This window comes from Equus caballus, chromosome 2, assembly GCF_041296265.1.
Source record: "Equus caballus isolate H_3958 breed thoroughbred chromosome 2, TB-T2T, whole genome shotgun sequence".
In the NCBI taxonomy this organism is placed as follows: domain Eukaryota; kingdom Metazoa; phylum Chordata; class Mammalia; order Perissodactyla; family Equidae; genus Equus; species Equus caballus.
In genome coordinates this window covers 122475125-122497725 of record NC_091685.1, presented here as the reverse complement: position 1 = coordinate 122497725, position 22601 = coordinate 122475125, and the positions used below count along the sequence as shown (strand labels likewise).

Genomic DNA, 22601 nt, shown 5'->3' with positions numbered 1-22601 from the left:
AGCCTTAGGAAATGTATTTCTTAAATAATAAGACTTGAAAGTCAAGAGTACTCCTCGATCCATGATCTGCAGAATAGATGTTGCATTAGCAGGCATGCAAACAATATTAATCTCATTGTACATCTCCACCAGAGCCCTTGGGTGACCAGGTACATTGCCAATGAGCACCAATACTTTGAAAAGAATCTTTTTTCTAAGCAGTAGGTCTCAACAGTGGGCTTAAAATGTTCAGTAAACCATAAATAGATGTAAATAGTTGTGCTGTCATCCAGGCTTTGATGTTCCATTAAAGAGTACGAGAAGAGATTTAGCATAATTCTTAACAGCCCTAGAATTTTTGGAACGGTAAATGAGGATTGGCTTCAACTTAACGTCACCAGCTGCGTTAGCCCCTAACAAGAAAATCAGCATGTCCTTTGAAGCTCTGAAGCCAGGTACTGACTTCTCCTCTCTAGCTATGAAAGTCCTAGGTGGGATTTTCTTTCAATATAAAGCTGTTTTGTCCACACTGAAAATTTGTTGTTTAGTGCAGCCACCTTCATTAATGATCTCAGCTAGATCTTCCGGATAATTCCATGCATCTTCTACATCATCGCTTGTTGCTTCACCCTGCACTTTTATGTTATAGAGATGGCTTGTTTCCTTAAACCTTATGAACCAATCTCTGCCAGCTTCAACCTTTTCTTCTGAAGCTTCCTCACCTCTCTCAGCCTTCACAGAACTGAAGAGAGTTCGAGCCTTGCTCTGGATGAGACTTTGGTTTAAGGGAATGTTGTAGCTGGTTTGATCTTCTATCCAGACCACTAAAACTTTCTCCGTATCAGCAATAAGGCTGTTTTGCTTTCTTATCACTTGTATGTTCACTGGAGTAGCAATTTTAATTTCCTTCAAGAACTTTTCCTTTGTGTTCACAGCTTGGCTAACTGTTTGGTGCAACAGGCCTAGCTTTTGGCCTGTCTCAGCTTTCGACATGCTGTCTGCACTTAGTTTAATGATCATTTCTAGCTTTTGATTTAAAGTGAGAGATGTGCAACTCTTCTTTTCACTTGAACACTTAGAGGCCACTGTAGGGTTATTAACTGGCCTAACGTCAATATTTTTGTGTCTCAGGGAACCGGGAGGCCTGAGGAGAGGGAGAGAGATGGGGGAACGGCTGGTCGGTGGCGCAGTCAGAACACACACAACACATCGATTAAGTTCGCCATCTTGTATGGGCACAGTTTGTGGTGCCCCCAAACGATTACAACAGCAACATCAAAGATCACTGATCACAGATCACCATAACAAATATAATAATCATGAAAAAGTTTGAAATATTGTGAGAACTACCAAAATGTGACACAGAGACACGAAGTGAGCAAATGTTGTTGGAAAAATGGCACTGATAGACTTGCTCGAAAGCAGGGCTGCCACAAACTTTCAATTTGTAGAAAACACAGTATCTGTGAAGCGCAATAAAGTGAAGAAGAATGAAATGAAGTATGCCTGCGTTTTAAAAGCCATAATTTCCCTAGTCTTTTAAGGATGAAGGAGGCAGAGTCTGCTGCACAGGCTGTTCTCCAGGAGCAGAGCACAACCTCAGCAGTTTCTGCATGTTTGATGTCTATATGCTCAGGCCCTCTCGCAAATACTACTTTACCCAAGGTCACAGTCTTCCAGGGAGGAAGGAAACAGAGAATATCCAGTTTTCCCTTGTTCCAGTAGGACAGAAGCCTCAATTCTGCAGACTGTAAGGTTTCTGCCTACTCCCTGACTGCACCATTAACTCGGCACATCACGCCAATGGGATAGTTGCTCTGCAAGCACACATTCAGGAAGAAACGGAACTCGGTACCACAGTTTGCAGCTGGCATCTGAAACTGCACAAAATCATGTTGCAAATAGTATTCACAATGGAAAAATCTAGTGTTTTCTTGAAAGATAGGAACCCTAGCTATTGACATGTGGATAAATGTACCCTACTTCTGAATGAAGGGTTTTATGCAGTTAGCAAAGGCTCACCTCTAAAGAAAATGTGAATATGTGTTCTTCCAAGTGTATGTCTCAACTTTGAACTCACATAGTTTTCTGCTTTACTATCATAAGATGTTTTTTAGAGACATTTCTTCCACAAATCACCAAATCTTTCTGTTTCATAGACTTTAACTTTGCAAATAATTTCATCTGGCAATGTGTAAATTTTAAACTTTTTATGGAAAACCTGATGTGAAAATGCGAGTTCCTATATATAAGTATAGATCAATATGTGTATTTGTATAATTTCTTTTTAAATGCTTCAGAAGAAAAGTAAAAAATAGCAACTAAGGGTACAATTTGGGGGAATTATTTTTAAATAAAGTACACAAAATATCTTGGTGGTTAAGAGTGCAGGCTTGGGAGGCAAACATATCCAGACTGAAGTCCTGGTTCTGATGACCTGTGTGATCTGTGGCAGCTAAGTAACCTTTTTGAGCCTTAGTTTCCTCATCTGTAAAATGGGGAAAACGATGTTCATCACTTGGCTAAAACGCAACAGTGCCCATGAAGCATTTGTAGAATGTTTCATCCACTTTGGGAGTGATTATTAGGTACACACTCAATATTTTTAATGTTTTAATCATGGTAAACACAAAATAAAATTTCTTTTCCAGATACTTGACCTGAGGATGAAGAAAGCAAACATACTGATTTCCAAAAATCAAAAGGCAATGTGGTGGGGCCGGCCCAGTGGCCAAGAGGTTAAGTTTGCACACTCCGCTTCGGTGGCCCAGGGTTTCGCTGGTTCAGATCCTGGGCGCAGACATGGCACCACTCATCAAGCCATGTTGAGGTGGCATCCCATATGCCACAACTAGAAGGACCCACAACTAAAAGTATACATCTATCTACTGGGGGGACTTGGGGAGAAAAAGAAAAAAAAAAAAGCTTGGAAAGTTGTTAGCTCAGGTGCCAATCTTTAAAAAAAAAAAAAAGTCAACGTAGCGAGAAATGTTTTATGTGTATGATTGAAAACATTTGGGAATATGCAGGTTTAATATAGTTTATCTCAATGTTCATGAATTATTACCCAACAAAGCCAAACAAAAACACTTCAATGTGGTTTTAACCATGGTACTTTAATGACCAAACAAGACTAACCTTTCGGCCCTGGAACTACCTTGTCACCCCTCGCATACAGCAGGTGCTCAAATTCTTGCTGAATTGAAACACCCAGAAACAAAAGAATGCAATAAAACTGTGTTCAAAGCAGCCAGCATAGAAAGAATTATACAAGAACCAGATTCAATGCTGCTGCAGAAGAACCGTGTTTATTATAGTGTCAAACTCTGCTAAGCCAGGGAAAGGGAATTACAGCTATAAACAGATTCATAGCTTCAGACTTTACACCTTTCGTTTTGCATTGAAGATTAAAAGAGACCAAGCAGAAAAGGGGGTAGGTATAAACAGACATTTAAAATATCAAAACCAGCCCCACTTCTTGCAAAACTAATTTTTACAGCTATTATTTTCTGGGCATTTTCTGTGGTGAGATCTTAACTATAAGTTCTTTTGTGATGTCAGTTTGAGGCCTGGACAAGGGACTATACATGCCCATGACCAGTCTTAAATCATAAGCAGCTGCCATCAGGAAACAATTAGTGGGGTCTAGCACTAAAAGAAAATTTAGAAAAACCAAACATTAAAAAAGGACTCTGAAAAGTAAGACTGCTGTAGCTCAATGGAGTGAAGGGCTTATAAACCAGCAGGAATCGGGGAAGCTCACTCTGGCTTTCCTTTCTAACACAATACAAATCAAATCCGGCCCAATTACTGCTCCTGCCAATCAAACCCAAGGGGTCCCTTCTTTCTAGCATCATTCCTTGCATCCAAATGTTTTAAGAAATTGCTAAGACTTTTTTGTTTAACGTTGAATTTTTTTTTCACTTATTTTTAAGAGGTCAAATAAAATGAACTCTATGGTGAAAGACTTGGAAGCCTAAACATTCCTTTTGTCGAAAGAAAGCATCAACTTGCTGTCTAAATGCCCACAGTAGCCCCTGTGACTTCACAGCTAATGGTGTAAGCTATCCTATAATGTTCTTACTGTCCTCAATATAATTCAAATGTATACAGAGGTACACCCATCTTTAAACCTCAGGTTTAATTTACAATCATCTATTTCAGCATGTTTCCTAATAGACTTTCCCAACATAATTTTGCCCAGGCTCCTAAGAAAGTCCTGTTTGCAGGTCAGTTTGATTCTTTGCTTTGTTTGCAGTATCTTATAGAGCAACAGAGGTTTTGTGAAGGGCAATCAGGCACAGTGCAGGGATCAGGGTAAGGTGTCCCCTGGAGTCTAAGGAGATTTGCAGAAGGAATGAAAACAACAGCAGTCAGATGAGGCTAGGGGAGCCTGAATCTCAGCGTTTGTCTATGATTCTCAAGATTCATGTAAATGAGAAGCCCAATCTCCCTCATTCTCAGCTGATGATTAAGAAGATCAAGAGCTCCTAATGGACACTTCTACAGCTCCCGTCCTCCATCCCCAGACTATTCTTCACCCTCCTCTCTCTGTGGAGTGAAGGGAGCACCGTACCTCCTCTCCACCCCTCGCCTCCCCCGTGCCTCGCCCTGCTGCCCTGCTGTCTATGGTGCTCTCACTTGTCTCTTCAGCCATCACAGTTCTCTTGGATTCTTCCCCTCAGTCTCCAAACATACTCATTCACTCTCTACTAAAGTCAAGGGGAAGAAAAGTTGCCTTTCCCCTCTATCCCTCGTTTTAAAGTCCTACCTTCTTCTTCCTATCTCCACTAAACTTTCCTAAATACTAGAATGGTCATAGAAAGAAAGGAGATTGAATTTAAAAGGAGGTAGCTGAGTAGAAGTCATATTTTCACAGTCTGGTTTTGGGAAAAATAAAGTAACATGAGTTGAAATACATATTGGTCTTGGGGGCATTTCTTTCCATTCGGAAGAAGAACGCTGAGCTATCAGAAGGGAAACTGCTGAGCCAGTCCTCAGGGCACCGGGAAGGAGTTACCCTGGGCTAACCTAAACTAAATAAACCAGAGCTTTGGGGAGGAAGGATGACAAAGCCCATAAATGTCAGGATTGCCCAAATTTGTGTCTAAACCTTTTGTCTTTTCACTCTACTGCCTTCATCAGCTATCAAATATACTCTCAAGGCTTTAAGTATTACCTGACTTATGTCCTGAATTCCTTTCCAAGCTGCAATCCTGCATTCCCAACTGCTCACCAGATGGCTAAGCCAAGATATGCCATCACCAGCTCAAACTCAAACTCAACATTCTCACTGAGCTTCTCAATTTCCACTGTAAGCCAATCATGACTTTCCTATTTTTTTCCTATCTTTGTTTAACACACCACTACTCCTCCAAGCATAAAGGCTCAATGTTATATTTGATTTGGCAAATGGATCTGTTGCCAAGTCCTGGAGATTTCATTCTCCACAAAATCCCCTAAATCTATCTTTACATGTTTGTCGTGAGCATCCTTGTGCCTGGATTACAAGAATAGTCTACAAGCCTCTCCCAGTCTCCCCTCACTCTTCTCCATCCTTCACACTTTTGTCAGGTTATTTTTCCGAAAGCACATTTCTAAACATATCATTCCTCTGCTCAGAAAGCATCAAGGGCTCATTTTGCAATCCACAGTAAAAAAGTTGTTATAGCCAATGATCCTCCATGGACGTAAAAGCTGTTAGGTGAGAGGTTCCTGGGAATCAGGCCAACACTTGCTGACCAATGAAACATTACATGCCTCTTGATGACCTGGGAAGCAGAGTACACCCCTATAAGAGATTCTTCCTAAAAACGGAACCAGAACCTCATCAAACCTCTAAATAGAACTTGCAGTTTACAAGAGATACAGAAGAGAGGGGCACAAGTTAAACAGCACCATGAGGAAGTCATTAGACCAATCCAGAATGTGGGCATTCTATTTATAGGACAAACGTCCTAGAAAAATTTATGGCATGTAAAAATAAAAAGAGAAGGAAGACTATAGAGTAAAAGAAAGTGAAGAGTTATAACAACTAAATGCCAAGTGTGGGCTTTGGATCTTGATTCAAACAAACCATCTGTACGAAGGCATTTTTGAGGCAGTTGCAGAAATTCGAATATAGATCAACTAGGATGATATTGGAATTATTGTTGATTTTATTAGGATTGATAATGAAGTAATATAGTTTGCTTTAAAAAGGTTATGTTTTCTGGGGCCAGCCCCGTGGTGCAGCAGTTAAGCTTGCACATTCCACTTTGGTGACCCAGGGTTCATCAGTTCAGATCCCAGGTACAGACCTACACGCTGCTTGTCAAGTCACGCTGTGGCAGGCCTCCCACATATAAAGTAGAGGAAGATGGGCACAGATGTTAGCTCAGGGCTAATCTTCTTCTTCAAAAAATAAATAAATAAATTTAAATAAATTTTAAAAAACATAAAGGTTATGTTTTAAAAAGGCTCTACCAGTTAGAGATTCATATTTCTGTATTTGCAGATGCAGCGACATGATATCAAGACTTTGCTTCTAAATACGCCAGCAAAAAACAAAATAAAATACACGAGGGGAAAGGATTCATGATTGGCAACTGAAAATTCTTGAAATTGGGTGATGGGTCCAGGACCAGTTTATGATACTATCTTCTCTTCCTTTTGCATATGTTTGAAAATTCCCAAACGAAGTAATTACATATTTTAAAAATTTATTTTTGACGACCCTTCAGATTCCTACCAAAGTGCTAACTTCTGCCTGTGTCCAAAGTCCTCTGTAATCCACTCCTAACTTTCCTTTTCTGCTTTATCCCCCCCGCGCCCCCACCCCCGTCCCCCATCAGGACCTCCTCCTCCAGTCAGCCCTGAGTACCAGCTGTTCTCAGAACACCCCTCACTCTTGTCACTCTCTATATCTTTGGTTATGCCATTCTTTCTGCCAAATAAACATCATCAATTATCATTCTCTTTGGAATAATTCTAGCACACCTTTCTTGAAACCTCTTTCCTGGCAACCTGAGCCATGGAGCTACTTGGGGAAAAAAATAAACATAGCACAAATTTGAGTTTCTGAAAGAAATGTTAGTCCTTGCAGTAAACGTCTCATCTCCACATGCCCTACAATCTCACTCTCATTATAGCCAGTCACCGATGGCTCATCTCAGTGACCTCTCTGCCCTAAGCTTTACCTGACCTTCGGTTGGATAAGTTCTTTTCCTACTTTTGAACTCTGAAAGGACTTGTGACTCCTATAAAACTTAGCTCACCCTGCTAGGAATAAGATTTATGCTTCACCCTAAACTATCAGGGCCTTTAAGGGTAGAAAGAGAATCATATGGGAAATGTAACAAACACGGACTTTGGAGACTTTAACATCTATTAGCATATGACCTTTGGCAGGTCACTTAACCTCTCTGAGCCTAAGTTTCCACATCTGTAAGATGGAGCAAACAATAATTACCTCATCTGTGAGTAGCAGGAGGTAATTAAAAGAACATACGGTCTTCTATAAACATTATTTCCCTTCCTAATTCAAATGTCTAGCCTTGTACCTCATACATGGTAAGAATTCAATATATTTGCAGAGTTCCTGCAACAGAGGTCTCTAAGAAGATATCGGTGCCAAAATTACTATTCCCTGAATAGCCTGTTAATAATCAAAAAGTCACAGATATCTGTACGTCCAACATGCTTCCAATCAATGCTTATGAGAATATTTTGATTCCAGATAGAAATTGTGCCTTTTGGGATGACTACAATTCTCTAATTTAGAAGAGTTAAGACTAATAGCAAAGGAATGAAACAACTTTGCACCGCCTCTTCAAGATGAAATGAACTCTAGTCAATGAAAATTTTTTTTCTCACATCTCAAACACAGACAAATATTTATGGCTCCTCTCCCCCTCCTGCCTGTGACTCCAAACCTTTAGAAAGAGTATTCTATTTTCACTCTCCCCACATTTTCAACACTGAGTCACTCCTAAAACTGTGGCAATACTGCTTCGCAAACCACAAGGCTGCCAACGTTACTAGCTGACCCCCTGACTGCAAACCCAGTGAGCGCAGTTCACAAGGCCGACCACCCACCTCTCGTTTCTTTGGCAATGCTCTCCTCTGTATTTTCTACCGCTTGATGGGGCTTTCTCAAGAATTGATGACAAAATTTATTCAACCACATCCATTGAGGATGCATCACCTTTGTTTTGCCTTCAAGTCTATTTATTTTTTATAAAAAGAATATTTAGTGAACATAAATTACTATGATAGATTCTGCCTGATCTGAGACGTAAATTAGCATTGAACTTACTGACCATTTGCAAACAATAAACCTAAAGCGTGAAGGCTCACATTACTTAGGGGGCAGTAGAGTCTCCTACAGTTATTGCTCAAACTAGGTTTAAATGTGGCCTCTGCAAAAGAAAGAAGACACTAAAACGTTCCTGAAGCCATCATTCCACTTACTGTCTTATGGCATTCCTCCATTTTAATCTCTACACGACCCAAGAAATATTCTATATTAAAAACGTGGTATCAATCAAAATGACTGGAGATATTTAGAGAAAAAGTAAATTTAGCCTATTAAGAATTTGGTTAGGATATCAAAATTATCAAACAATGGAATCCATGAAAACATATATACGAAATTATACATACATGTATACCAGACTTGAGAAAATTTATAAGTAAAATTTTTAAAGTTTGAAACGTCAAAATAAATTAATTTTACTTCACTGAACAGGAATATCTTGAACTAAAACTGTTTGCTATCTTCATAAAGACTTAGACACACAAATGTGCACATAAATGTTTGTTTTAGATAGAGAGTTCTATACTACAACCATACCTTACTGTGATAATCGTTTGTCATGAATTAATTTTAAGATTGACTTACTTATCCTAAACCTCTATAGGCTTTTAGGCTATCATCCTATTGGGTGTGTATCCAGCAGATCAAGCACTGCCATGAGGGTAGCGTGTCTTTCCGGCTCTGTCTCAGTGAAGGTGTGCATGTGGGAGTTCATATTGCATAAATAGGCCTTTAATAATAACACTTACGTGTGCCATACACTGTTCTAATGTTTCATCAGGTCATATATCAAGTCAAACCAACCACCCTTATTTTACATTGAAAAACTGAAGGGAAAAAGATAACTTGTCCAAAGTCATGCAGTTCGTTAGTGGTAAATCGGGATTGAAACCCAGCGATCTGCCCCCGAGCCCATTTCTTTAGCCATATCCAATGTATTCCATATGCTGCTTTAAAAAGGGACTGATAAAAGCTGGTATTTTCAGTTGTTTAAGTCATTTTATCATCAAATAAATATAAAATTATCCTTAAATCTGAATTATTAAATGTTTACATTTATCCAACAAAAACTTATTGTACATTTTCTATATATCAACACTGTGGAAAGACACTGAGATACAAAAATGAGTAAGTTCGGGGAAGGACGACAGCTTCCATGTATGCAAATCAATGTCAGATTAACTTAATTATTCATGAAAGGTTATGTGTTATTCACCTTTATTCAGACGGAATTAAGAGGAATATATTTGACAGAAAACAAAGCACAAAGTTGGCAATAGAAGTTTTCTTCAATTGACTCCAGTGGGAAAGAATTCTAAGCTAAAATTAAACTTTGAGATGCTGTTATACCATTTCAATATACAGATGACCATGTAAAAATAAAGAAATATGGATTATAGTAAAATAAACAAGCTCCTACACTACGTGTACTCATAAAGTTATAAGCTATCTGGAGTACAATGGAGTTTTTCATTTCATATTAACCATTTACTCAATAAAATGCAAAAAAATATGAAGCATTAGGACTTTTATAATCATTCTCTATCATACAACCACTGTATAAAATATAGATAACGGGGAATGATAATATTTTATCAAGTCTAGCATGATTTATTCAGGACAGAATACATTACTGGTTTAATATGACAGTTTTATTATGTAGTGAGCAAAATAAAGAGTTTCTGTACACACACTCACATGCACACATCAGGCACAGACACATGGTTTTCAAATTTCTTGGAGAATGTGTCTGTCCTCCCCCTGCCCCCAAGTCAGACTACATGGATCTGAAAAAGGCTGAATTGGAACACAAACATGAAATATGGGAATTGCTAAAGTGTTAGGTTAGAAGGAGCTTAGTATATAATTAAAAACATATGAATAGAAAGTTAAATACTGCCCTAAAATATAATATTTTATTCCAAAATAATTCCTTACAAGGCGGACACAGCTTGATTTTTGCAAATTTTAGTGAAATGTTGTTAAATGGCAATGACAATGTCAGAATAACAAAAAAAAAAATCAAAAGGGACTTGGGGAAGAAGGCAAAGTGGCATCTTCTACTTCTTTTCAAGGGTATCTGAGAAAATACAAATGGAAGCCGCCCGCCTCCACGTGCAGTTGTCTCATGGTATTTGCTTGTGGTTTCTCTTACATTTTTTTCTCACTGAGTAATACAGAATTACAACATGCAGGCCACTTTAGTCTTTCGAATTCCTGAGGGAATTATATCTCCTTTATGTTCACATGCAACTCCAAAGGAGAGTTATGAGGAAGGCTTTGAAATTCTAAAAATTTTATGCAAAAGAAATGCCCTCAGTATGGAAGGGATACCCTTCACTTAACACAGTGGTTCTACTATTTCAAAATCCCCTATTGAATATACTGATGTAGTTATTTGGGGCAAAGAAAAGGCCAATGTATCTTTATAAAGTGTACAAGATGGAATCCTGAGAAAGGTTTTTAAAACAACAGTTTCTGCCATTTGCATTAAATTGTGTCTTAGTGGGAGAATATTCTTGTCTAAGCAATGCGCTCTTACATACACCACCATGAGCAACCTTCTCTAACAGTCTGGACCGTTAAGTAGCAAAGCCAAGCCTTGAGCCCTACAAATAAATTGTTACAAAATAAAATAATACACTATAAGTATGGCCCTAGGTTAATGCTTCTGTTTCTTTTCACCAAAGATTAAATATTAATATAAATAAACTACTACAATGAAAGGAAACAAAGATATCCAAACTCTCCAGACCATCTGGATGTGAGATATTAAAAGTGATAAATGTCGGTAAATTCTCAGAGCTTAGAAACCTCAGCGTCTGGTTTAAATGGCATTATTGATGACACACGATGTTACTGACTGGGGCACTTAGAATTACGAGAAGCTGACAGTTTTCTCTCTTCCTCAGCTTCCTCTTCCTTAAGCCCTTGTATCTGCCATCCACCACTCAATAACATTTGTTGAACTTCTATTTACAAGGAACTAAGGTGTTGTGGAGGATACTAAAGATGAAAGAAAGCATAGATCCTGCTCTTGAAGATCATAAAAGCTAATAAGAAAGAGAGAAAAGATGTTTATAAATAACTATGATACAACAGAAAGAGGAAATGGGAGGACAGGAATTTATATTCACCGAGTGCCTGTTGTGTAAGGCACCACGTTACAAGTTAGACGTGTATTAGCTTATTTAATCCTTAAACTGTCGGTTGAAATAAGACATTATTATCTCTGCTTTACAGATTGGGAAAACGAGACTCAGAGTGATGGAGGAACTTGCCCAAGATCACAGAGCTTGTAAATGGAAGAGCTAGGATTTGACTCATGATCTGTTTGGCTTTGCTAGCTATGACCCCCCTATTTTAAGAGTAAAGTAATATAAAAAGCTGTACAGATAAAGTGCTATGGGGATTCAGCAAAAGGAAGAAATTGCATTCCACTAAGGGAGAGTAAAGACATCTTGCTGGAAGAAGTGGCATGTAAGTAAGAGCGCTGATCACATTTGGGTGTGTGGAAAGTGAGTGTATCCAGGGACTAAGCGGGGAGCAGTTCTGAAGGAAAAAAACCGTTCTAAGAAAAGACAAATGACGTAAAACAGATTTGAAGAGAAAAAAGGAAATGGTTTGATTTGGTTTGGATGAAGCATAGTGTCCAGAAAGAGCAGTAATGGAAAATTAGTGGGAACTAAGGCTAGAAAAACAGGCCAAATCAAAGGATTTGAATGTCAGACAAGGAACTCGATTTCACTGCACTCTGAATGGTAACCACATTGAGATTCAGAGTTCTGGGGTCAGAAGAATGACATAACCAGAACCGTGATAGAAAAGCTTCATCTGGCAGACATCTATAGGATGACGTTGGCTGATGCCACACTCAATCCCAACCCTCGATGTCTCCGCTATAGAGACAGGAGAAAGCTGAGTGTTCATTTTCCGACTCACCTCCCTTGCAGCTGGGACTGGCTGGGCAACAGGCACATCTTCACGGGGTGCAGAATGGCAGTGGGCAAGCAGGGGGTCAGAAGGAAGAGAAAGGTGGGACCCTGTCAGGTAGGCAGAGAGCTGGAGGGGTTTAATTGTCCTGTCAGCCATTAGTGAAGCTGTGCAGAGCATTAGCACCTTGACTCTAACACCTGGCAGTAGAGGAAAGGAACAGGAGGAGCTGGGGTAAAGTCAGTCATGGAGAAAGGGAACGCAGGTCTGGGGAGCCAGGAGAGGACCAGCCACCAGAACAGGGGTGCCTGCATCCAGGCAGAAACCTGGTTTCTAGAACTAAGGCGTGGCGCCAGCACCACACCCGGAGCAATGGCATTGATCCTGGGTCAGGTGCACGTGGGAGAAAGGCCTCCTTCCTGCCTCATGTTTAAGGTCCGACTGAACCTAGGGAATATTCAGATTTACTGAACCTAGGGAATATTCAGGATTAAAGCCATCCTTGGAATGGCGGGTCTGCAGGAACTGACAAAACTTCAACACTCTACTTGACTATTAATATTAAGGAACTGTCAAAAGAACAGAGTCTGAGTCTGTCTTGTTCACGACAATTTCACAGCCTCATGATTGCACCCTGTACGAAGCAGGGGCTAAGTAAATACCTGAGCTACTGAATTGAATTATGTTAATATGACTTAATGAGCAACCATCAAGGTGACTTGCACTTCAAGAGATTAATTTTGCTATACCGCCCAAATAATTCTGATTACCTCTAGTCTGAAAAACAAATGCTTGCACCTTTTTTCTAATTTCCTTTCCTTCTTTCTTCCTGTACTTACTCTCTGTTGTCACTTGTTATTTTTTCTCTTTTTAACCAAGCTTTTTTTTCCAATCTCTGTGACATTATTTACTCCATCCTACCCCTGTTCCTCTCTAAGAATTTGATTTCTGTTGATTCAGTGGATTCGTAGCGACATCCTCTCCGTTCATTTCCCGCCTCTCTCCCCATCTTAGCCACAGCTGCTGGAGTTGCCTTTATTCCTTCCTAATACCCTTTCACCATCTCATTTCCCTTGTCAAGAACCATTTTCTCACCCATTTAGGGAAATGCAAAGACTCACCTCTCTTCCCTCAGGCCTATTTTCCTGTTCAATTTCACACTATCACTGTAACACGGTTCACTGCCAGTTAGCTGTCCAGCGCTCACTGTTTTTTAACGATCTAAGTTAAATCCACCTAAGCCATGTTCAACCTTAGCAAGATGATCAGAAGTCCCTGAAGAGAAGACATTTCCCTGGTCTGCAAAATAAAGCCTTATTAATCTGAGAGTTCTTACTAAAGAATGCACGACACCGAAGAAGCAGAATTGAGTTTTTCTCTCTCTAAGGAAGAGTTTTGCACCGTATGATACTATGATTAAGATGATGTGGGAGTGTTCCACCTATGCAAGAAAGCTCTCATTGACATAAATATTTGCACATGAATCGCAAGGTGCCAATTATAATTCTGTCCAAATCTTTTACTAAACTTTAAAAGATGTGCAACCTCCCAACTCTAACATTTGCAACTCTCTTTTTGGAAGTGACTTGCTCATAACTGTGGCTGTAGACTCAAGATTTATTATGACAGTATTCTTCTTTTTACAGTTATTCTCATTAACATCTTATTAACTAATGTGCTTTTAATGCTGTCTTTTTGTCCAATTCTCTAAGTCTTTATAGCCATATCTGAATTCCCCACTCTTTTTTGTCTATAGGACACTTGCACTTGGATGTTGTAGCAGATGTAGGTGCCAATCCGCACCATGCCTCCCTCCAAGACAGAGCTAGAACACAGGTTCCACACGTCCCTGCGGCTCATGCCTCTAGCAGAAGGAGCATGCCAGGCCTTCTGGGTCGGTCAGAAGCACCATGGAGTTAACACCCAGGCAGCACTCTCAACAATGAAGGAAGGGACATTAATGGAGAAAGACATCCATTCCTTGCCCCTCAGCGGGGGGATTCCCAGGCAAGCTTGACAGGCTCTCAGAGGTTCCTCAGCAGGCCTGAGGCCCAACTGTCCACAGCAGTAACCTGCTCATTAGCGCACCGATTCCTGGGTCTCTTGGCTTCCCTGTGACATTTTCCCACTCACTCACAATGCTGCCCGGGTTCAACTCCCAAATAAACTATTTATGCCCAAATCCTTAACTTAAGTGCCAGTTCGGGGTAGGAGGAGGTGATCCAGGCTAACACAGAGGTCCTATTAAAACTTAAAATACGTTAAAGATTATAATCTTCTCTTAAAACCAACTCTCCAACTTCTGTTATTATCTGTTATCTCACTTTCTTCTCTTCTCTTGAGAGCCGAGTGCTACAGGGGTGTGAGGGTCTTAGAGAAAGCCTTGACTTCTGCTCCCAGTTTTATGGTGTCACTCCAGGTGAGTCATTTCTCTCTCCTGATTCTGTATATACACCTGTCTAGGACAATAATACTTCCCAGGGATGTTGTAAGCATTAAATAAAGCACGCAAAGCTCCTTCTACTTTGTCTTCATCTCATTACAATGCAGCAGTTTCAAATTTAGGGAATAAGCTACAACTTTTTTTGTGGAGGTTTTTCCTACAAAAATTACCTTGAGTCAACTTAGAATATAAGAGCAGAAATCACAAATAGTGAGGATATTCTCTAATATGAATATAAATTAATTACATGTCAAACTTTTTCTCATGAGTGTCGTGCTCTACTGAAGTACATGGGGCTTTTTGTTTGTTTTGTTAGACATCCTTATATACAGAGCTCATAAGGCTATTAATAATATTTTCATGATCTAGTATGAGAATGAGCACACAACAGACAATTTATGCTATTGACTAACAAAGATATCATGAAACTCATTTAGTTACGAAACAATCTATGAGAGAAATAGCATTCTGTATATCAAGGGCAAAGATCCATAAGGGGAACTCAATAAAGAATTATGCTACTTACAGGTAAACATTAATGACGGCAAAACATTAATGACGGCATTTCCTTCTCTATAGCTTCCCACAGACTACAATAAGAATTGATACTGAGTTTGTTCTTTTTTTACTGACTGTTCATTTCTGACAACTCCCTTCCTTTGTAACTTTCACCTTTATACACATTCCTTCCTGTTCTAAAATTTCCTCATTTTCTTCAAGATGACTTCGGGCTCAAAAGATTTTCTGTTGACTACATTTAATTATAAATCACGTCTTCAGCAGTTAGTTTATATTGAAAATGTAGAGCGGATTCAATATCTGTCTATAATGAATCAAACGTAGCTGGTAGGATCACAGAATAAATAATCAGAGTCTGTGTGGATTTCCAACAACATTATTAGTACATGATTAATCAGGACCTAATGCAAACCAGGTCATACCCGCCATCTACTAAGTCATTTCATCTTATGTTGAAGTCCTGTGGCATTGTTTCAGATCAGTTAAGAGTTTCGCTTAGATGAGAGCACATTGTTAAACTTGCCATCTGGTCCAACAGCTGACGTGGCTCACACAGCCCTGAAGAGGCCCCGAAGCTTTACTCCTGGGAAATATTTGGTCTACTGTGTGGTGTCACGATTACTAGTTCATAGCTTTTTTATATCCTCTGAAAAGAATTGCAGAAAATCTTCCAATGGGGAAAATTCTACAGTGGAATTAATTTGTTAGAAAAGAGTTCACTTACCTGAGGACCAGGCTGACCCTGAAATTGAAAAAAAGAAAAAAGGAAAACAATTACAAAATTGTTTTCTTAAGTGAATATTTTCACTACCAAAACTTAAACCAGTTCTAAAAATCTTTTCAAAATATTTCTGAAGATAATAATACCTAACTACTGACAATTTTCACTTTGTGGTTTTAAAATATCATATTCTATCTTAATATTTTTACTTTATGCTACTTATCTAAAATCTTGATATTATGATCTGTTATATGTAACTCCAAAACGACTCCAGGGTTTTAGCGTGCTCTAGAATTAAACTGGATAAGGAGAAGACACAAGGTGAGCTACACCCCGCGTTATCACAATAATTGGGTTACGCGAAGGGAAGGTCTCCTAGCACAGACTATTCCTGTGAGCCACATATTCAAAGACGGCACCAAGTTAAGAAGAAAAGAGGCAGATGTTTAGTTTCAGCACTCACTGAGTCTTTGAATTTCTCGTTGTTTCAATAATATTTTAAGTCAATTTTTTAAATAAGCATCTATCTCGTACTCTGCATAATCCAACCTAAGGTCATTTTAAGAGGACATGAGAGGTCATTGGCTCAATTAAAGTGCATCGTAACTCTTCACACAGTCAGTAGATGATGTAACCTTTGGCCAGTCTCACTCTTTTTGCATGTCACTCTCTTGTTGTTTAAGCTGATAAAAATGTCAAAGCAGCATAATGGTAATACTTCTCGCTAAAGGAAAATCACCTGTGAATAAAAGCAGTGATTACGCACCACCTTCTTAAAATTGCCAATTGGGTTTTACGTAAGATGAGATGAAACAAAAAGTTCACACTGAGTTAGGGAATCTTAAAAAATAAATTACTAATGTACCATCTCTTTATATCAGCTGTATGCCACTAGTATGATACAGCAAAGCATAGAGCTAAGATTTTCTCACTCTCTCTCTCAGGCCCTCTCCACACTGGGAATTACCCTAGGGACTTGTTCGCTGATCGACTGGAGACAGAACAGATGGTTTTTCAAGAGCTTTCTATGAAAATGCGGTTGGCCAGCTTTTATCTAACGCAACCAGGAAGGGAGCTAAACCAAGTGACCGTGGATGTTCCTCTCCCGCTCCTGTACTCTCTAGTGGTGGACAGGGAGTAAGAGAAGAGCATTCATTAATTCCCTACCAAGTACCAGGCACTTTTGGATACGTTATTCTATTTATCCTTATAACTGCCCTGTACTTTACAAATTAAGAAATGGAGGCTCATAGAAATAACCTAAAAATCACACAGCCTACAGGTGGAAAAGCCAAAAGTTAAACCCAATCTGATTACAAAGTTCCTGCATTTTCCACCAGGTCATTCGGCTTTGCACTCTGGAAGTTTAACCTCACCACTGTGTGCAGACTTGCTCAGATCAACAAAGGTACCAGAGCGTTCTTCAAGTGAGTGGATGCTCTACATTTTCCAACCACTCCAGGGCTGCCACAGCGAGCATCTCTGCTTCCAGAGGCAGACGCAGGACCAGCAGACACCCAGCCTGTTAACTGATACCTGTACAGAAACCAGGTCAGCGAAAGTTCTCAAGGGTAACAGAGGGCCCTAAAATCAGCTCTAAACGTGGAGACCCTACAGAGGCAGGGCTCTGCACTTCTGATCTTCTGGATCCACCTAACGGGCGAAATGACGACACGTGCTCACTCTTGCTTGTGTTCTCGCTTGCTCTCTCTGGACGCTTTAAACGTCTGATCTTTCTGAAGTTTTAAACTAATGCCAACTCAGAAATGTGAACACGCATCTTTTATAGAACCTCAGAATACATTACATCTCTTATGTTTTTTATGAAAACTAAAATGTAGGATTCTCTAAAAGCAGAATTTCTTGAAAAGAGTATGCTTTAGCATCATTGCTGAGATCTTTTTTATTCCTATAGTTGTTCCACAAATGACAGACTTTCCCCATCTACCTTTAAAATGTGGTACTTCTGCCATTACAATGAACAAATGATTTTAGCACAATGTGTACATATATTTACATGTTATTATGTACAACTATACACTGTGTTATGGATTTCATGTTAGCAATAGTGAGAACAAACAGTAAACGATGGTAAAATTAAACAGTTAACTTTTACGTAAGCATTGGAAAGTATATAGCACCTAATGTGTGATTTGAATTTCAGGTGTATATGGTGTGCGTGCTTGTGTGTGTGAAGGGTGGGGAACGTGAAAAAGAGGGATGGAAGTGGGTTGCAAGAGAGGCTTCCCAGAAAAATGATGCATACCACATGACACATTAGTAACTCTCCCTAAAAGATGGATTACACAGTGCAACAATTTACAAATTGTTACAAATCTTACACAAGATTCCAGGGCTGCCCACACCAAGTCTTCTCACTCAACGTGATGGAACAAACTATCCACTAGCAGACACCTAGAACTCCTATAAGAACACAGTCCAGCAATGGAGTCCTGTAGTCATAGTAACAGAGCCCTCTGGTCAAAGAGGGGAGGTGATGAGAGGAGAGGTTTCAGTGGGTGTGGCAGTGTCAGCTGCCCCATGAGAGTGCAAAGCATAGAAGGAGATAATTCAAAAGTCCAAGAGTAAAGGGCAGCCCAGAAACTCCCTGGTGACTGAGGGCAGTGGGTGATGAGGGCTTTGTCACAGAAGAATCACCAAAAGAAACATCTCAAAATTTCTTTAAGTCGCTCCTGAGTAGCTGATGAGACATACAACAATTTTCATTCATTAGTGGATACTTTTCTAGTCTATTCTAATTTATGGGTACCAAACATTGTTAGTAATCAACTGTGAAAGTTATTTTCCATTTTCTGAAATCTACTCTAACTGAGTAGTTATAAATTATGATTAAGGCTCACAAAACTCAACTTAAGTTGAATTTTTTAAGATGGAACTCCTGAAAAGGACCGTTTTTCCCAAGCAAATCACCAAACTGTTTCTATAAATACAAACCTGAATCTAGTCTAATCAAGAGCTGTGCCAAGGGAAATAGTTAAATCACAGAAATACTGAAGTTTGGAACTTCCATGTAAAGATGTAGAGTGCTGAGTGCTCCAGCTGCTGAGTTACTGGAGTCAAAGCTCCATGAGATGCCCTAAGGCAGCTAAGGCACCAGCGTGAAGAAAAAGAAACAGCAGGAGGAGCTGACTTTAAAAGTGGTAATCAGAACAGTCTGGGGGAAACAACCAGCCAGTAGCTGATGCTTGACAGGAAAGTGTTCAAAGCAAGTTGAAAGTTTTGTGGGGCAAGTAAACCACAATGGCACATGAGAAATGAGATACCTCACTGGAGTATGTCGTGTTACTTTAGGCAATTAAAGAGCAATATTAACAATTCTTTGTTAGGCTGTTATCACAATTATGGTTGCCAGAGAGTGCTAACACTCTCCTCTAAATAGACAAAGTCATTTAGGCTCTGACTGAGGCAATTCGTTTCACTACATGGTACTTTTTTATGGATGGTAAATCTGTGTCATTCCTTTTCAGATGGGACAAGTGCTGTTTTTCCATTAGCACATGTACAGATAGGCACACAAAATTTGTACTTTTAAAGTACAGTCTTACTTTGAAATACTGATTAGGATAACAGAATCACATATATCATTACTGTGATAAATTTTAAATGAAAACGCTTCCATTTACAAAAACTTGTGGAAATATTAGCATTGTTCTTGCAACTCTAAAAGATGCTACCTCTGCTTCAAGGTCCTTAGAAAGAGATGACTTCAATAACTTAGAAACTCATCAATAAGAAACCCAAACTTGACGACCACTTTTAGTACCCTCAGATTCAGATATATTTCATTCTCTTGAATTGAAAGAAAATACTTCAAAATAATAATTTCTATGTTTTGCATTTTAGATCCTTTACTGTCTAAAAAGATCATTTGAAGAGGACTAGTATAACTTCATCATCTCTTGAAAATTCTCAAATCCACACATTCAAATGTCAAGCTTATTTTTCCTTTCAGGTGGAAATGGCACGTGAAGTGGGCGCCCAGGTAAAACGTTCGAAAGACATCATAGGAACTCTGAGTGGCAACAGGATGTCCTGGTGGCAGGAGTTTGGAGGACCAATAGGAATCCTAACATAGAATCGCCTCATGGGATCCCTCAACCTTTCAAGAGTGGCAGTGTGACCTAGAGTCTGTGCCGGTAAGGGGAGCAGACGCCCTCGAGCTTGCGGCCCCAGGGAGCAGCAATCTTTCCCTCGCCACGGCACCAGGAACCTGCTCACAGTTAACCCCCAATATCCCAGTGCCCAAGGGGCTTCAGAAGCAATTGTTGAATTGCTAAAAGGTGAGATTATTTAGCTGGTCCAAAGATAGTTAACAATATTTTCAATGAACCAATAGGAAGTTTACTATTCTTACATTACAGAGTTATATTTTCAAAATGTAGCTTCTTAGTCTAATGACCTAGAAAGAGCTCTCTTGACTTCTGCTCACTGCAGAATAAATGCATCTATGTCAAGAGGAAGTCTCCCCTCTGAATGGGCCCTTACCAAGGCAACAGAGATGGAACTAGCTGGAAGCTGGCAGAGGCTTCAGGGTGAGATTTAGACACCTGTGCACAGGCCACAGGACAAACAGCATGGGGGTTCTGTCCCTCATTTGATTAAGCCTCCATACCCAATTACTGTGAGAATATGATATCAAATTGCTTTGTAAATTATAAAATGCTGCACAAATACAGCATGGCAACTTAAAGTAAGCTATAAAACCAATACTAACAATTCATTCAATTAATTCAAATTTAGATAAAAAGTGTCTATTAACTCAAAAAACAAATTAATATGCAAATGATATAATACAGAGAAAAGCAATTGAAGAAATAAAGCATTACAGATTATGCATATTAATTAAAAATGGCTTTGCAAAGACTGCAAAGTCTCTTGGTGCCTGGAAGCTGCCCACGCTTCCAAGGCCTCTTACGCCACTTGACTGAAACAAACAGCATTCATGATTTATAGTGCCTGTTGCGTTTCCCTACAGGACAGTATTAACCATTCTTACCTTAGCCACACTCACATTGTGGTCCTTAGATAAGAGTATTTCTATTTAAGGTTTTCTTTTGAAAAAATATTTAATCCTCTGTGGTTTTAATTCTGGGAAGGAAAAGTCAATACTCTACTCCAGAGGAAAATAAATAGCTATAGTCTCAAGCTTGATGGATGTGTCTTTTTTAAAATTGGAGAGAGGAGGAGAGTGAGCAAGAGCAAACATGGAGACAGTTTTGTAGGGTTCAATGTAAAGAAAACAGAAATTGATTCAAAACTTGGAAGATTTCTTCCATGATATTTGCCTTTCATAAGTAACTTCTTTAAAGATTTACTCTTATATTTAAACAGATTAACAAGTCCTTCCCACAATAATTAAAGAACATGATTATATTTTCTAACACAGGACCATGTTTATCTTTTCTTTCTTATGATTAAATGTCCATAATGGAAACATAAAAAAAATACAGAGTTTTATCATGTGCACTTTCGTCATTGAAAATTTCATATACAGAACATAAGAAAGATAAAGAATCTATTTATGCATTAATTTACAGCATTAAAATTTATTGGATGCCTAATATTCCAGTGAGGTTGATTCAGATTTTGGCTATTACAAATAATGTTTACATCTTTCTATATAAACATTTGACTATATCCCTGATTACTTCCTTATGACACAACACTGAAAATGCAGTGTTATTCCAATTATGATCTTTATATATTTTATTTATTTATATTGTAACATATAAAATACAGATTATACATTTTCTCAGATATAATTTTACATGTGTATACATATGTATTTATTCAGATATCTATTTGTAAATCAATCTATATGAAGAGAAGAAAGAAAGGAAGGAAAGAAGAACGGAAGGAAGGAAGGGAGGGAAGGAGAGGGGGGAAGGGAGGGAGGGAAAAGGGAGTGAGGGAAGGAGAGAGAAAAAGTCTAGAAAATTGTGGTTATCTCTGGATGGTGGAATTATGGGTAATTATTTCTATCTTTAGAGTTTTCTATACTTTTCAAAATTTTCCTAGCCCTGTGTCTTGATTATATAAATATTTATCACATGACTTCTAAACAGAACCTTAATTAAGTTGTTAAATTTTTTGCATGCTAGATTCATTGACTCAAAGATCTAGGTCACTGATTTTGAATTCCATTTTCCAACTTTCTTTCAATTGAGGGTGTTTTAAATTACTTGGAAGAACGCTGCAAAATTCTTAAAACTACTCTTCAAAATTCAGTAAATAAAGGCTTTCAATTCCCTTTCTGTGTGTGCCCCACATCCCTTTTAGGAGTTGATCAGGAGTAGGGATGGGGGAGAAGGGTTCTAGAGTCAAGCACCGATGACACGAGGTCCTGGCTCCACGTAGACTGGGGACCCCTACTGGGTCAAGTTTGTTGGAAACGTTCCTATTTTACAAACCCAAATATTTGGGTTTGGGGATTTAGCTGTATTATTTCATGGAATCACTTAAAGAACTTATGCTTTTGGCTGTAAGTGTGTATCAAACTTCTAAAACATAATTCATATCCAAATCTTTTCACCAACTGGCATGGAGTCAGGAAGGGCTATCAAGGTGTAAATAAATAAGGAGTTTTATAAACCTATGTTTAATAGGACACAATAAACACATGGAATACATGTGAGGAGAGACACCTGTTCAACTTCCATCGTTTTAACAACACACGCCTTTTAAAGAAT

The 22601-nt window shown here is 38.9% G+C and overlaps 1 protein-coding gene across 1 annotated transcript in view; it reads right to left on the bottom strand.

Moving 5' to 3' along the window:
• COL25A1 (collagen type XXV alpha 1 chain) overlaps positions 1–22601 on the bottom strand; it is a 435527-nt gene that overhangs the window by 153525 nt on the left and 259401 nt on the right. Inside the window, exon 5 of the mRNA XM_070261593.1 lies at positions 15895–15912. Within this exon, the coding sequence (XP_070117694.1) occupies positions 15895–15912 (18 nt within the window). The remainder of the gene's footprint in view (positions 1–15894; positions 15913–22601) is intronic.